The sequence below is a fragment of the Falco punctatus genome (assembly GCF_963210335.1).
Source record: "Falco punctatus genome assembly, chromosome: 4".
Taxonomy (NCBI): domain Eukaryota; kingdom Metazoa; phylum Chordata; class Aves; order Falconiformes; family Falconidae; genus Falco; species Falco punctatus.
In genome coordinates, this window is record NC_137583.1 from 108,289,488 (window position 1) to 108,303,158 (window position 13,671).

Genomic DNA, 13,671 nt, shown 5'->3' on the forward strand with positions numbered 1-13,671 from the left:
AATCCAAAGCTCCTCTGATGCAGGCTCTTGGGATTTTTCTCCTTAGTCATTCAAAAATAAAAGGTGGTCTGTGAATGGAGGCATTCCAGAAACAAGACTGATTTTCTGATATTTTTTTTTCTGAGATGGGTTTCAAGGCCTCCCTGGATTGAGAAGTCTCCTGAAAGGAGAATCAACCTCATTTGAGAGGGAGAGAAGTATCTTCAGGATTCAGAAGTGGTGGCAATCCTCCATGTCCATCCCACATTGCAGAGCCCATCCCACATGTTTTATGCCGCTTCCCTTACCGCTCCTTTGGCTGACCTCCTTTGCCAGCTGACACGGTGTCTCCGTGTCCTTGTTGTTGCTAATTCTTCAGGACTCCAGGAACTTCTCATCTTTCCTTTGCCCCAGGCCTTTTTTCTTGCCGATTTTCTTCATCTGGAAGATGCCCCTGCACTTCCCCTGCCAGCCTGCCGTCCAGCGGTGGCCCAGACCTGGCATTTAGAGGCCACATTCAAATACCACATCTGACACCCCAACCTTGTGGGTTCACACTGTTCCTGGGAAACACCTACAGGGTCAAGGGTTGAGGGAAGACAACCACCAGCGCCTCCTCACTACTGCAGCTTAATAATAGCATTCACTTCTCTCCCTAGGGTCCACAAGGAATTCCTGGTATAACAGGACCAAAAGGGGAGAAAGTAAGTGTCTGTTATGAGAGAGTTTGGCATGTTTTTGAGGGGCAAAGATGTGGGGGGAGGGTGGGGGGTGTGTGTCACCTTTTTCCTTGTCTGTTTAGTGAATGAATCGTGGACCTTATGGATGTGGGAATTTGCTATAATGTGAATGTAAAGCTGTGAATTGGTTTGAAGCTAGAATTTAAAGCTTCATCTTTCAGTGTTCGTTTTCTGTTTTGAAATATTTTTTATGGCTTCCCATGGTAGCTAACTCTGTCTAGTGTATTTAAGCAAGCAGCTCAGGTGCACAAGTCAGCAATCTTACCGATCCAAGCACCTTTGAGGAGGACATGAGAAGCAGAGCTCTCCCACGCATTGTTAATTGCATGAGTCAGCTCAGATATTAAAACTGGGCTATACGTTAAGTTATGGCTTCAGATCTGTAAAGCATTTGCTCCATGATGATGTTCTTTAGAGCCTTATACCTGAAGCTGTGCACATAATTGCGTGCTTTGCTGTGCAAGGGGATGCCTATAGATTTAGGGCTGAGAACACAGGAAAGACCAAGGAGCTCGGTTGAAGTAATTCTTATTTTACCTCTGGAAGCAAAGTGTTAAACATAAAAATATTCCCAATTTTTTCATTTTTTTAATGCAAATGCATTGACTAATGAACCACTGTGCTTCATGTGGTGCCTGTGATACTAACATGTTCCTTTTTCTGGCAGGGGGAGATTGGCAGGCCAGGAAGAAAGGTATGAGCAAAGATGCTGTCTCAGAAACCCATCTAATACTTGGCACATAGCAGCTGTCAGAGAGGGTTGCAGGCAACAGTTAAACACAACTTGCTTAATGTCAAAGTTTAACCTGTTTGTGCTGCTTCCCCTGGTACCCAGGGTGGGTGGTAGGGAGCTCTGGGTGCACAGCTGGAGAGCTGGACCCTCTGGCTTGGAGACCTGTCCCAGCTGGCTTGAATGCAAGAGATTCCTTCCGTAAGAGCGTGCAGCTCTGGCCAGACACTGCGAGTGTTACAGAGTAGGAAGTTACCTGGACTATGTCTCTGTGGACAGAGGAAGCAGAGTATGGGAGCTGTCATGAAAGGTGTATTAAAAAAAACCCAAAGCAAAATCAAACTTTTTACTCCCCTGAAGTCTAAATAAGGCTTGGCCAAATACCCCCAAAGGAGGAATAACCATTAATGATTACACCAAACAGAGTTTTGGCATCGATGCAATATGCTGACTACAATACTATACTTGGTGACATATGAGCCATGATATATTGTCAAAAATATGTACCCCTACATGTGATGAAACATAATACGTTACCTTGGTCACTAAATACCTTCATTTAATGTAATTAACTTTAAAAGAAGGCAGAAATGCAGGATGAAATCAGAGATATGCAGGGGGTAGTCACTAACCAGGAAAAGAAGTACCCTTCTAATAATACACCAAGGATTTTAACACCCTTCTAGTAATATACAAAGGATTCTAACACCAGCTACCAATCAGTAATCCAAATAAATACGAAACACATAAACAAGAGGCCTTTTTCTTTAATCTAAATTGCAAATGCCCTACAGTGAACAAAAATATTATATAAATTCAAGTGTTCAAAACAGTAATGTCTCAGAGAGACTCACTCCAACCTACAAGAGAGTGCAAACCTTAATCACAGTGCGTCGGTACCTACTCTTCTGACAAAAAACCAGTAGAATTTCAGTTATTGATACTGGGATTTTAGGATGATTATTTTGACTGCATGTAGATTTACTCTGTAACTGATCTACTTATTTGAATCAGTATAACCTGGCATTTCTGTGAGCCCACACTTCCTCCAGTAGCATAATGAATATATTCATTATGAATACAATACAGTAATTTTTTGTATTACAAACAAGGTAAAGAATCATTCGCAGGTCTTTTCCTGAAAAGATTTTGTTCCTCTGTATCTCCTGTCTGCAGTGGAGGCCTGTGTGTAGGAATGATGCTACATGAATCATTGTAATCGATGTTTTCCGTTCAAGGGTAGACCAGGTCCCCCGGGCGTCCCTGGGATGCCAGGACCGATAGGATGGCCTGGACCTGTAGGACCGAAGGTAAGTCTAAAATTCACATGGGATAAGCTGTTCAACATCACGATCTGAACAGAGCAGTTGTCTCAGGAAGTCTCTAAACCACTATCTGCTGGAGACTGGGAAGCTGCAGCAGTGCTGGTCCCTTTTCTCACACTGCTCTGCAAAGACCTGCCCAGTCTAGGGTTAGGTTACTCCACCTTCAGCCTGGTCCCTGTAGTACTTCTTATGTCGATTAAAATATGTCAAAGGGAAACTGAAAATCAGTCTAATGAAGACTCATTCATAACCACTGGTGTCTCACAATCACACAGATCAGTGTTTCAAAACTGATCATCATCTTTAGGACTGTTCTTTATGATGATCTCTTTGCCTGAATGCATACTTCTTGGCAGCATAACTGCATGCCCATGTCAGCTGAGGCAAAATATGAGGGAGGTATCAGGAAAGAGATTACAAACCATGAGGATAGCTGATCACATCTTTGAAGTTCATTTCCATACATTCCCAAACATTCATTCCTGTGATTTTTAATAACCAACAGCAGAAGAAATGGTAGGACACACTTTGCTACTGCAGTGTTTGCGTCATCTGCATTTTTTATATAAAAAAAAAAAGATGCAGGACAGCCCTTTACTAAGTATTATCTTATGCAAAAGATATACAGTTCTTCACAGGAGCCATGGTATATAGAGTTTCTACTGGGACTCTTGAGATTACTTGCTTTTCTTCAATCCAGTATGCGTCAGGCAAAAGGACTGCACACAATGTTTAGTTTGAAACTGCATTTCCCAGTAAACCTTTGACTCTTCATGTGCTCCACGAAGTCTGGTGCCTCCACCTCAGAGGATGTGATGCAGTAGCTCTTGCTCCTACAAGAATAATAGTAGATGACTTCTGAATTGAAGCCACATCTGAGAAGCAGACCCTCAAGCTCTTCACAGCTATGTTAGATGAAGAACAACATATTGTATTATGTGGGAATGCAGGCAGGCAGTAGGAGACTATGTACTTAAAAGGAGCTGATGTTCACTTTGAACTGGGAAAAGGTGTACCCCCCAAATGCACTGTGTAATACGATTTCCCACAGTGGGAGCAGCGAGGGCAGAAGGAAGATCCAACTACCTGAGAGTAGGTAAAGTCTACCTACGTTAGTACTGAGAGCAGAGCAGTCAGAAAGCTCATTCATTCACTTGGCCCTTTCCTTATATAAGCTCTGGTTCTATTTATGAAGTCTCCTGAATTTTGATTTGTCTCCTCTTCGTCTATTGTTATGCTTTTTCATTGCACTTCTAGAAGCACCCCTCGCATTCAATAGTCATAGTTTTTCCTAAACTTTGACTGCAAGCCCTACTTGCTTTTGATTCAAATTCTTCTGCTTTTATTGTCTCCTCTGACACCTGTCTCCTCTGTTCTTTAGATGGGTTCACACTTTCACTTCTTCCAGTCTTCATAAGTTTTGGTTTCCTGCCTGTCAATGAAGGTTCCAGTGGAACAGAGGCCAGCAGATCTCTGTGCTCACTTCCATTGTCTGTGTCTCTCTTGCCTTTCTCTTCTTTTCATCTCTGATCTTCCCAAACTCCTGATACTCATCTTCACTGCAGTCATTTGCTGCATCCTCTACTTGCTGTAAATCTTCAGTAAGCTGCTGTTTGAGTTTTTCTCTCATTCCCATCTCCGTGCCTTCTGTTTCTTCAGCTGGGTCTCCTTCATTGTCTTCTCCTTCTTTGACACAGCCTTGGTCCAATACTTACTTCTCCTACTTTGTTTCTTCAAGTCTTTTCTGAACTTCTGCCAGGGCAGCAGCCAACATGAAAATCCTCTCCATTTCTAGGACAGTGAAAGCCAAAGGAGAATGAGAGCCAACTGTATTCTGCTGGTAGTGCTGCTGCATGTCTGCGGGGACTACTCTGTATTTCACGCTAGATATAATTAGCTGACAGCAGCCAGAGAAGCTGTTGTAAAGCCTTTTCATGATTTACTGGCTCCAAACCACTGTAAAGCACATGGTGTCTCAAAACCACAATAAAAGCACACTACACCTCCCCAGACCATAAAGGCTTGCAGCAAAAAAACTTTGTTTTCTGCAACTCAGTGGAAGTGATGCTGGGTAGAGACAATGCACCTTCCTGCAGAAAAAGGATGCAGCGCTGCTGAGGTTTGCTTGCATGTCCTTTAATAGCATCTGGCAAAACTGAAGCACCAGTTACACACCCAAGAAAATGCAAATAGAAGAATAAGATGAGGACTCAGGCAGAATACAATTGCAATACAGACCTCTGACTACAGTGCTACACCAAGGTCAGGCTTGTCTCAACCATTTGACGTAAAACCTAAACCGCTAAACTGTCAGACGTTCAAGTATGACCTCATCAGAGAGGCACAATCAATAACTCTCTTTATTGACCCCTTTAGGGTGAAAAGGGAGAGTTGGGTGTGATGGGATTGCCAGGTACAAGAGGACCAATGGGCTCCAAGGTTTGTTAACCTACCGCTGCATTTTCAGACATTGGTTTCTAACGCTCTGCTGACAGCTGCTTCCCTCGTGACTTTGCTGGAAAGCATTTATCAAGATATCTATTTTCTAATACAGCTAAAAAGATATGTTCTCCTTCAAGCAAGGTTATGTTGTCTGACTGGGCTTGGCTGTGTTTTTGACTTTTCGTTAAAATGCTTTGGTATAAATTATCGTAACGCAAAAACTTATTGTAAAAGCAAAACTCATATATAATTGTATTCCATAGAAAACTGGAGCTTTTAAGTATATCTGCAGCATTAAATCATGTCTGCAACGTTTTCCACCCACCTCATAAGACTGTGGAGAAAATTTTGCTCCTTTTCTAAAACTATGCCTATGTATCGACAGTTGGATAGTAAGCACAATTTGGTCTGGATGTTCAGTGTCTGCACATCATTGCCTGCAGCATGGCCTATGCCTTTACAAATTTAAGCCACAATATTTTAAGGTACTTGGGAAAAAAAAAAAAAAGTAATCAGTTTTTTCAAATAAAGGACTGGAAAGAAGAGCTGAACGTTATTGTTTATTGCATATTTAAGAGAAGCTCGGTTTTATAGTAATCTTCACATTTGAAGATTACTTCAGTATAATTTAAGAATGTTCCACGGGGGGAGGAAAACAAACAAAACAACAAATAAACAAAACCGAAAACAAAGATTGTTGCTAAAATTATTTTAGATTATTAATTGTGGCATCTAAGGCTTTATTCAATTTCAGTTACATTTAATTTCCCTTCTTTCAATTTTAAAGCAATATCAAACCTGCTGGCTTTTTACCTGGCTTTTCACGTTGGCTTTTGGACTGAGTTGTCTTGACTTTAATTAATGTTTCAGAGTTCTGTTTCAGTGCAATTTTAGAAGCTATAAAAATTCATTTGCATTTGCAAATTGATGCAATTAATTATTTGTGCTTCATTATTTTTCTTCACTTCAAAGTTTGAAAGTCCGGCTTCTTGGGTGATCTTGAAAGCAAGAAGCATTAAACTATCTATCATTCCCTTTAGGGTTTTCCTGGAACTAGAGGAGAAAAGGTCAGTGTGAAAATAGAATAATGTATAATTTAACAACTGCAAACAGTTATGTAAAAAAAAAGTAACTGTAGAAATGAGATTGAACTTTGCTGAAGTCTAAAGGTCCCTCTGGGAAACAAAAACAAGCCTCGAGAAGGAGCACAGTCTTGTGGCTTGGGCTGGGATGCTGAAGAAGTGAGTTTTACACCCTGTCTTCTCGTGAACAAGTTACTGCAGTGCACCTCACTACAATTTCCCCATCTGTAGAATGGGTATAACAATCCTTAATTGTTGGTCTGGTTTATTTAGGCTATATACACTTCGGCACAGAGACAGTTTTTACTGTAAGACCTCACAGTGGGACCTGAACTTGGATGAAGCCAGCTAGGGGAAAAAATCAAGTTTGGAAGTATTATGTCCAGGAAAGCACGTATTTAAAGTAATTATCTGGGGAGAATGAGTCCCTTTTCCTACAAACCTTACTTTTAATTCTGTTACAATGTCAATGAAAGTAATAAGGAAACGTTTTAGGGTATCTACCATATACCTTACTCTGAAGATATGAATGTATTCTGCGTGACTCCAAATAGCGCCTCATGTAGGAGAAATACTTTCTGTTTCCCGATGAAATGGTAGTAATTAAGCTGTTGTCACCCTGTTATCTCTCTCCAGGGATCCAGAGGTGACAGGGGTGACAAAGGAGTCAAAGGAGACCAGGTAGTTTTCTTTTCCCAATGGCTGTGAGCTTTAGCTGCACGTGCACACCAGGACTAACATCCTTCTGATAGTGAAAAACAGCAGCGGTGTGGAGGAAGGGAGCCTGGAGGCATCTCCCTGGGAGGGCAAGAGTGGCGAGGGAAGGCGGTGGTCCTGCCTGACGGGAGGGCAGTGGGGCAGCCTTCGTGTCCATCTGCCCCCAGCCCCGGCAGCGTTGGTGAGCCAGAGGGGGGTTTTCCTGGAGGGAACCTCAGTCCCTCCTGGCCTGTGCAGTCCAGAACCAGGACAGCTTGCCAAGATGCTTTTAGCTGGTCACAGGATAATGCTGGGATGGGGGGAAGTGTCATTTGTGGCTGGGGGGTCCCTTTAACTAAGAAAAGAAAAGTAAACTGCTTTTGATGTAAACAGAGACATGCCATTCCCATACGTGGGCTTAGACAAAAGCACAACCAGGATGTTTTTTGCTGGAGGAGCAGAAGCAGGCAGCAGAGGACCAGACAGAGGAGTAGTGTTACTGTACAAGGGACTTTACCGTAAAATTTTGCTTATAATTCTCCAACTACTGCATCACCCACAGTGCTGAACTGCAGTGCAAGATTCTTTAACTGGTATCAATACACAGGACTTGGTTTTCTTCCTTCCAAGAAAGGTGCTGCTTTGTCAAAGGTCACTCCATATTTTTTGATGATTTTTCTCCTTTTACTTTGTAGGGAGAAATAGGCTTCCCTGGAATGCTGGGACAAAAAGTAAGTGAACATGGTGTCTTGGGGAGTAAAGTGCTGACATAGGGTGAATGAGTGGCTTCGGGGACATCCTCAAAAGGATAAGACATTGAAGGTCTTGCTTGACTCAATGACCAACACTTCTTGGACTTCATCAAATTATTTAGGCTTTTTGTCATAGGAGAAAACTCTGAGGTTTAACTGTTTGTTGTTTCTCTGTTTTTCCCCAGAACATTGGTTTAGTTATAATCTTCCTCCCATCTTCAACATATTCAAACTCTTAATTATAAATTTATAACTGCCCTAGTTGTTTGGGGTTTATTCGCTTGAAGCTAATAAATATTTCCTTCTTGATACTCTGAATCAAAATAGCATTACTATAAATAGTAGGGATAACCCTGACCAGTTTTTATGTCATTGTTATTCTGTACTTAAAAAACGATCAAAATTCAGATGTTGACTTAAGGATAGAAAGCCTAAAGGAGGATAATCTTATCAATCTTATCTCTGAAGTTAGGATAAAGAAACAATGGTTGCTTCTAAGGAGGCTAGAAGATGAGTAAATTCACTTCCCTTTCCCTGAGTGATTTTATTACACATGCATCTTAGCAGCAAAGCAAGATGTTGCCAAGGAGTCAGAGAGTTTTGCTAGCCTTGACCTATTCAAGTCCCTGAGCGTGTTTCTGATCCCTCCATTTGGCCTTCTCTTTAGGAAAGGATTTTTCAGGGAAAGGTGGATAAATTGTAAGAGGTATTTTTTAACTTTATGCTTGTTTTAAAATATTCTATTATAATTTTGGATTTCTGAAAAAGAAACGGTGCTGGCATTATCTAGAGGAATTGTGTGAATGAAAGCACTGCCCATCTGCTGCCTTGTGTAAGGGCAGGTATAACCATGTGCTGACATCTTTCTTCCTTCCCCCTCTGCACCCACCAAGGGAGAGATGGGCCCGAAGGGACAATCCGGAGTACCAGGACACAGAGGACCTATAGGAAGACCCGGAAAACGAGGCAAACAAGTAGGACCAAAATGTTTCTTCTTCCCCGCGATTCACGGCATCTGCATGGTCATGGTGTACGATGGTGTGGTCTGTGCTCTCGTGGTACCACGCGCTTCATCACACGGGGAGCAGGCAGAAGCCCTGGGACACCTCACACGGGCTACACAGGAGCTAAAGCCTCAGCTGTAAGGCTGCAGCCTTATCTGTAGCACTCAGTCCCCTGACCATGCAGTATGGGGAAAGTTCTATTTTTCCTAGATTGGTAACAAACTCGTTGAATAGACCTTGAACCCCTCCTTTGAATCCCAAGCAACACAGAGCTATGGTCCCAGCCCCACCTGATGGCTAGCGTGCTGGTATGAGGTCCAGGTCTCAGGCAGCTTAGGAGGTAATGCTGTGGTGCCCTACACTTTGTAGATGCCAACCTTGAAGCTGACTTAGGGAGCAGGGCTGCTTGATTTCCAGGCACGGCGAATGGGGTATATCTAAAACTCAACACATTTCAGCCTGCCCAGGTGCCATCCTCTTCCCCTCGAGAAAATAGATTACTGGGATGAGTGAAGGAAGGTTTGTAGGAAAACACTGGCTTTCTGGGGCTCTGGATGAGGGAGGGATTGCTGTGCATGCTACAAAAACTAGTTCCCCATAACCTCAGCTCTGGGCAGACAGGCAGCGTCAGCATCTTGCAAGGGAGGTCTCATTGCCTGTCCGTGAATTTTCTCCCCGGCTCACCAGTGCAAAGAGCTACACTGCTGCTAGAAAAACACTGCTTGTGTGCCCTGGCAGTGGCTGCCGGTACACTGAGAATGGTGTGCTGTAACCGACTAAACTGGTGCGTGGTCTGTGGCAATGAAAACTGCTGGTCTACACATCCAAACCTCAGTCCTGTATTACACTGTAATACACTCCTGCTCTCTAGCCCAAGGACCAAGTGTGCACCTCGTGCCCGTTCAGGCTCTGCCCTTGCTGCTGGGCCCACCTGGACGATGCTTTCTGTCAGCACCATCCAATTGGCTTGAGTCAGGCTTTGCCCAGGCCCAGGTGTTGGTCAACATGGATCAGCTTGCAGAGCTGCAGGGCCTTGGAAATGTCCTACACACTGTGCAGAGAACCAAAGCACTAAAACAACCCTCTCTGTTTCTTGTGTTTCCCCTGCTAACTCTAAACCAAGACTGATTTGCTAGGCTGGATATTTATATGGCAGCTCTCGCCATAGTACTGCGTGCCAGGGACAGATTCTTCTGCTCTGAGAAAGATTGGGAAGACACCTAGTGACCTTAAGGGATGGTAATGTAGTATGGAAGCTGTCCAGGAATGCAGTGGTTGACAAATGGTCCGTCCTTACAGCCCAAAATAATTATGTTGGCGAAACTATTTTTTTCAGACTTGCAGATGAATTGTAAAGATCAGGAATTGTGCGCGAATTTGATTCTGACTCCTCCACTCTAGCGTCTTCCAAGGGGGTAGCGATATTGGTATAGCTACCTGTTTAAATTACCAAATGGGCCTCTAGGAGTGCACCTTTTTTTTTTGTATTTATTTTAAGCAATGATATCGGGGCTACAAAGGAGACCAGCTCCTGGTGCTCTGAATTGCCACCTGTAGAGCCTGTTCCCTTCTGCTGACTAACAGGGAAGGGAATTTATTCTTGGTACGCTGTACGTCTGCTGAAACGCAGGAGTTTGTAGATGCTGTGGTTAATGGGCTTAGCTGAACATATTTTGTTTGCAACCTGGTTATGCCCAGCACTGCAAACATAGGTGCATGCCTGCTTCACCGTTTTTCTGATGCCACCAGCTAATGTCTGAAGTGAAAGAATAAGCACTGTAGGGAAAAATTAAAAGCTGGATGTTAGGAAAGGAATAATAGGTCTCCAGTGAGGAAGGTATGTGCAATGTAAGTCTGCTAGATGACCCACAAGAAATAGTTTTTTGTAATGTAAGTCTGCTAGACGACCCACAAGAAATAGGTTTTTTGTCCTTGATTTGTCAGGTTTTAAAAGCTGATGTGTGCTTTTTGCTATTATTTCTTTAAAAACTCTGCTCATCTGCCCTGCCAAAGGAATACACACAGAATGTCTTTCTGTAGCATAAGGCAAAGAGAAGACGCAGTGCCTGCAGATCAGCTTCAACACAGCGCACTGCTTACTTCACCTTAGACATTTTGTTATATTACACAGTGTCTCAGTCTAAATGTGGTGACATAAAGCGTGTCATAATTTCAGGCAACAATCAGTTTGACTAAAAGAACTATAGTCTGGCCCTAAATTAGGATTTCCCGGGCCAAGGCTCAGTACACAAACACCTTTCTGGTGCCCTGAAAGCAATTTCGGCATCGATCTTCTACGTGAACACTGGGTTCCCCTCTCTGTAATTGGTGAATGAGTTATTTCCTTTCTACTTTTCTAATCCTTTGAAAAAACTTAAGAGTGGCAATTTAAGGCTGTGTGGGTCTGGCTGCTGCCCGTAAGCGCTGCGGTTGCCTGGCTGTTTGCTCAGCAGAGAGGATCGTTTCCATTGACATGGAGCTGTTTCCTGCCCCCTGATCCAGCTGACATCCCTAGATAAAAGCAGCTAAATTAGGAAGGTGTCACTTCCACTTCCATTTTGAGATACGTCTTGATTATCTCACTGACTTCAGCTCTCCGCTGCCTCTGGGGCAGGCTCTCCCTAAGAGGTGGCCAGGAGGCCAGTCAGGGCCTCACTGCCCCCTAACTGGGATGTAACACCCAGAGCTTTGTAACCTGGGATTTCACCCTAAGGAGCAAGTTTAGGGTTTCAGTCTCGCTGAGGAGGAATGACTTAGGGTTTTACATAATGTTGCTTGGAAAGAAAGGAGGGGAAAATAAATATTGTCCATGTGGAAAGCTTCTCTGAATGCCATGGGTGCATGTGAAAAGAAACAAGGAAAAAAAAATTAAAAAAAAAAAAATCTCCCCCGTTGTTATTTAATCAATCTGTGCTAAACAAGAGAGCATTAAGCAGTCATTCCTCCAAAGCAGGAGGCACAGAAGACAGCTCGTTTTCAGGCAGCACACGTCGGACTGGCACTGGCTTGCCTCCGCCAGATCACTGCTGTGTGGGGGAAAGAGCTTTCCCACAGACTTCTCTGGGGCTCCAAATTCCTGGTCTGCTAGTTCCATGTTGGATAGTGTAAGAAGTAATTAGGAGTCAGCATCGCTGACATTCACATAAATCCTGGAATATTTTGATGGCACAGAGTTTACCTAATAGGATTAAACAAAGCAAATATTCAATTAGTTCTTTATGGACCGTGGCAAAATCAACCTTCCTCTGTTGTAACAGTGCAAGTGACATTGAGGCATATCCATGGGATACAACATATTATATAACAACAAACAATTTTAACATATATTACTACATATGCTAAGTTACTCTGAAATTAAACACGCCCATGAATGCATATTGACAAGAAATTACACCAACTTCAAGGAATTAATCTCCTTTGTCATTAAAAGAAAGCTTACATATACACAGCATCTTTGTTATGCTAACTAATGTATGCTGTTACATAAAAATCAAATCAGTTATTTAAACTTTAAGCTACGTAATACACTTCTGAAATACAAAGCTGAGAAATCCCAAGCCTTGGAGAGTATACGAGCAGGAAGATAAACATGGTTATTTTTAATAAGTGTCGCCGTATTAAATTCAGGAGCAAAAATAGGAAGGTGCTAAACAGTTCTGCAGTGAAACTTCCAAATGCCTAAGGACGTGGTTGCACAAACAAGCTCCTATGAGGCAAATCAGGGCTGATTTTACAGAATATTGGCTATTGTATGGTAACCGCGTAAGCTTATCTCCCACAGGTAATTTTGCAGCATTTTGACTGAGTGGCAGGGTGTCGGAGGGACACCATTTGTCAGCATCATGTTGCCATGCGCTAGCTTGCACTTTGTAAAGCCAAGCCCTTGCTTGCCTTGTGATGATTTTTTAACATAGCTATACCCATGGTGAAAGTGAATACAGGAAAGAGATACAGGAGTCCAGGCACCTATAGTGCTTCTGAAAACAGCGTGGACCTCAAAGTCATTAGTGTGCTTCTGAAAGGCTGTGCTAAGGCTGGGAAATGTCACTGTGGAAGCTTTTGCCACGCCCTTAGTGAATTTTCTCTTTTTTCCCCCAGTGTGTATTAGTGCAATAACTAAGGATTTCCAGGGTCAGCTGCTTCAGCTCCCACCAGCCCTTTCTTCCTGAGCCGTGCTGACTCTTAGAGTGCTACCAGAGGCAGAAAGGCGTCCTTAAAGAAGGCTACCAAGAGACTGAAGGCAGAGCAGGGTGATCCCTGACTCCACACAGAACAGATCTCTGGGACCATTCACATTTAGGAACAGAAGTCTGCCTGGACATGTTCTTCTGTCATCACTAGAAGAGGACAGCAGCTCTTCCCTGGGGTCATGACTAGCTCATGCTGCGTGCTTCTGTTGGCAAATGTCTTGGCTTTCTTGAAATGGAAACCGGTGCTGGCTGGAAGAGCTTGTGTGTTATTAATAGTTCAGCAAATAAATGGATGTCTCTTCAATCCTAGGGACTAAAGGGAGACGTTGGACCTGCAGGTATCATGGGTCCACCTGGAAGGCCTGGTCCTTCTGGCCAGCCAGGCCCCCCTGGACCTTCAGGATCAGGTAAGCGGGAGATCAGGGGGTCTCCTACACAGTGTCCCTGCTGCCCAGCCCCTCCTGACTCATCACATACGGCCATACAAACCCCTTTATAAAAAGTGCTGCAGGGCTTCATTTGCTTCCCCACTGACAGCAAGGAGAGGATTCCTTCCAAAGGCAGGCCACACCATCCTTGTCCAGTGTAAGAACTCTACACCTTACTTGAAAACCTACATGATGGCTTCTGGTGTTTCAAATAAAACCAGAAACATGGCCTATGCAGTTCCTGTGGGGCTTCGGTAGATGGGTATGATGAAAAGCCATCTGGCAGCCTTGGAGGGACTAGTT

At 43.4% G+C, this 13,671-nt stretch overlaps 1 protein-coding gene across 7 annotated transcripts in view; it reads left to right on the forward strand.

Moving 5' to 3' along the window:
* COLQ (collagen like tail subunit of asymmetric acetylcholinesterase) overlaps positions 1-13,671 on the forward strand; it is a 50,825-nt gene that overhangs the window by 18,808 nt on the left and 18,346 nt on the right. For 4 of the 7 annotated variants that reach the window (XM_080386469.1, XM_080386470.1, XM_080386468.1 and 1 more), the window contains exons 4-12: positions 639-683; positions 1,387-1,413; positions 2,688-2,759; positions 5,151-5,213; positions 6,257-6,283; positions 6,935-6,979; positions 7,690-7,725; positions 8,640-8,720; positions 13,251-13,347. In XM_080386469.1, the coding sequence (XP_080242595.1) occupies positions 639-683; positions 1,387-1,413; positions 2,688-2,759; positions 5,151-5,213; positions 6,257-6,283; positions 6,935-6,979; positions 7,690-7,725; positions 8,640-8,720; positions 13,251-13,347 (493 nt within the window). The remainder of the gene's footprint in view (positions 1-638; positions 684-1,386; positions 1,414-2,687; positions 2,760-5,150; positions 5,214-6,256; positions 6,284-6,934; positions 6,980-7,689; positions 7,726-8,639; positions 8,721-13,250; positions 13,348-13,671) is intronic. The other 3 variants (XM_080386471.1, XM_080386472.1, XM_080386473.1) reach the window with 3 other exon arrangements.